Source organism: Oryx dammah, unplaced genomic scaffold (genome assembly GCF_014754425.2).
Source record: "Oryx dammah isolate SB20612 unplaced genomic scaffold, SCBI_Odam_1.1 HiC_scaffold_2846, whole genome shotgun sequence".
Classification (NCBI taxonomy): domain Eukaryota; kingdom Metazoa; phylum Chordata; class Mammalia; order Artiodactyla; family Bovidae; genus Oryx; species Oryx dammah.
In genome coordinates this window covers 1-2,316 of record NW_024072900.1, presented here as the reverse complement: position 1 = coordinate 2,316, position 2,316 = coordinate 1, and the positions used below count along the sequence as shown (strand labels likewise).

General features: G+C 43.0%; 1 protein-coding gene across 1 annotated transcript; it reads right to left on the bottom strand.

Annotated features, from left to right (window-relative positions):
* Window positions 1–225: 225 nt before the first annotated feature.
* On the bottom strand, window positions 226–2,134 carry LOC120859756 (endogenous retrovirus group K member 7 Gag polyprotein-like). Its single transcript, XM_040235739.1, has one exon. It carries the CDS (start codon window positions 2,132–2,134, stop codon window positions 287–289), a length of 1,848 nt encoding a protein of 615 aa, XP_040091673.1. The 3' UTR covers window positions 226–286.
* Between the last annotated feature and the right edge of the window lie 182 nt (window positions 2,135–2,316).

Below are 2,316 nucleotides of genomic sequence, written 5' to 3'. Positions count from 1 at the left end.
GAACCAAAACCTTTGTCTGACCTGTCTTTATTAATTGCTTTTCCCCTTTGTATAATGGGTATGAGCAACAACTGTGCTATACGTTGTCCAGCAGTGACAACTATAATTTTATTAGGAGCTGATGCTAAGATTTTTATCTCTCCTGTGTAATCTGAATCAATAACTCCAGGAAAAACAACTAATCCTTTTAAAGACACACTACTACATCCCAGAACAAGACCCGCTGTACCTGAGGGCAAGGGTCCAAATACTCCAGTGCCTAAAGTCTGAACTCCCATTTCAGGAGTTAATACTGTGTAGGAGGTGGAACTGAGGTCCAGTCCGGCACTCCCTTTCGTGGCTCGGTGCAAATCGGCGATTGTTCGCTTGGGACTTGCACTGTTGCCCCATAACATTGTTTCGGGGCCTGGGGCTGGCCCCTCACCCAGTTTCCCGAAAGTGGGGGTAAAGGATTGCCTTGTACATCTGTTTTAGAACGACAATCTTTAGCCCAATGTTTACCCTTTTTACAACGAGGGCAAAGGTTGGGGGTATTAGTAGTTGCTTGATATTTTTGTGGGCATACAACAGCTCGGTGCCCGGGTTGGCCACAAACAAAACAGCCGGAATTGTTGTTAACTCTCTGAGTACCTCTTTTGTTTCTAGCTTGTTGTTGAAATAAAACCTCTTTTATGCTTTTTCCCTGCAGGGCGGCAGCCATAGCTATGCCCTGCATATATGAAGGACCGATATCTGCACAAATTCGAATAAAATCAGATAAATCCCCCTTCTTGCGATAAGGTCGCAGGGCAGCTTGACATGCTGAATTGGCATTTTCAAAGGCCAGCTGTTTGGCAAGAATAATACCAGCATGTTCATCAGACATAATTTTACCAATGGCATCCAACAGTCTGGCCACAAAATCTTGGTAGGGCTCCTCAGGCCCCTGTCTAATTTTAGACAAATCCTCAGTCCGGGTACTAGAACTAGGAAGTTTTTTCCATGCTTGTCGTGCGGCATTAGATATTTGTGCATAAGCACCTGGTAAAAAATTTAGTTGTGCATTAGTAGCTTGATAAGCGCCATCCCCTATTAACATTTCATAGGAAGTTTGAATACCTTGTTGCCGATTTACATCTGCAATACGGCCGCACTGTTTAATATATTCTGATTTCCATAATAAATAATCTCCACCCAAAAGACAGGCTCTGGCTATTTGTTTCCAATCATTAGGAGGCAAATTTTGAGTTCCTAGATTTTTAATCATTGCCATAGTAAAAGGAGCGGTGGGACCATATTGAGAACAAGCAACTTTCAATTCTTTTAACTGTTTAAAAGGCAAGGCCTCATAAAATCGTTGGTTGTTTTGTTCAAACACAGGAAAAGCTAAAGCAAAATCAGATACTGTCTCACCCAATCGCTGAGCCTGTCGCAGAGCTTTCTGTAAAGGAGAAATGGTGTCCTGAGATGATGAAGGAGCCACTGGTCCAGGTGGGGGATCCAATCCAGCAACAACAGAAGGAGCATAAGCGGGGGGAAGGGGAGGAGCAGAAGCAGAAAGATCGGAAAGATTAAACTTATGGTCTGAAATGCATAACAATTTAGCAAGTTTTTTGACGCATTCCATCAGGTCATCGTCAGAAGCCTTGTGTTTTTCTTCTTGAGCTAAAAACTCCCAATCCTCATGGTGGTATTTAGCGGCTTCCTCCTCTAATTCATCCGCGTCTTCAGAGGAAAGAACGTCATTTACATCAAGAGACTGGGGAGATTTAAGTGGTTGTGGCTTACCTTCTAGCCCCTCTGGAACAGCATATTCTGGCTCATTCGCTGCTTTATCTTCCTCTTTGAGCAATTTACCTAACCGTTTTAGCTCTTCATTGTCAAAATCTAAGCAATCTCGTATTAAAGTCCAGAGGGACAAGGTTTCTATAGGCACTTTATCTGGACCATGCAAAGTATAGTGCGTTTTAATTTGTTCTCCTACCTTTTTCCATGTCTCTAGATTAACGGTCCCTTCCCTAGGAAACCAAGGACAAACTTCTTCAATAAAAGAAAGAAAATTAGTTAATTTTGGTCTAGAAACAGTAATACCTCTATGTTTCAACATAACAAATAACATATGTACAAACAATTGACGGCTGTGCGTCTGCCCCATGATTTATACTCTCAACAATAATCCTTACTACTCCACTTCTTATTAATTAGCACCGACACCGTGCAATTACTCACTCGTTCATATAATGAGTAGTGGCGAAGAGCTGTCGTTTTCGGGCCCCACGTTGGGCGCCACCTGCCGCGGCCAGCACTGCAAGGTTTTTCCCCTACCCGGGAGACACG

Coding starts and splice junctions, on each gene's coding strand:
- LOC120859756 (XM_040235739.1), bottom strand. CDS start 2,134: ATGGGGCAGACGCACAGCCGTCAATTGTTTGTACATATGTTATTTGTT.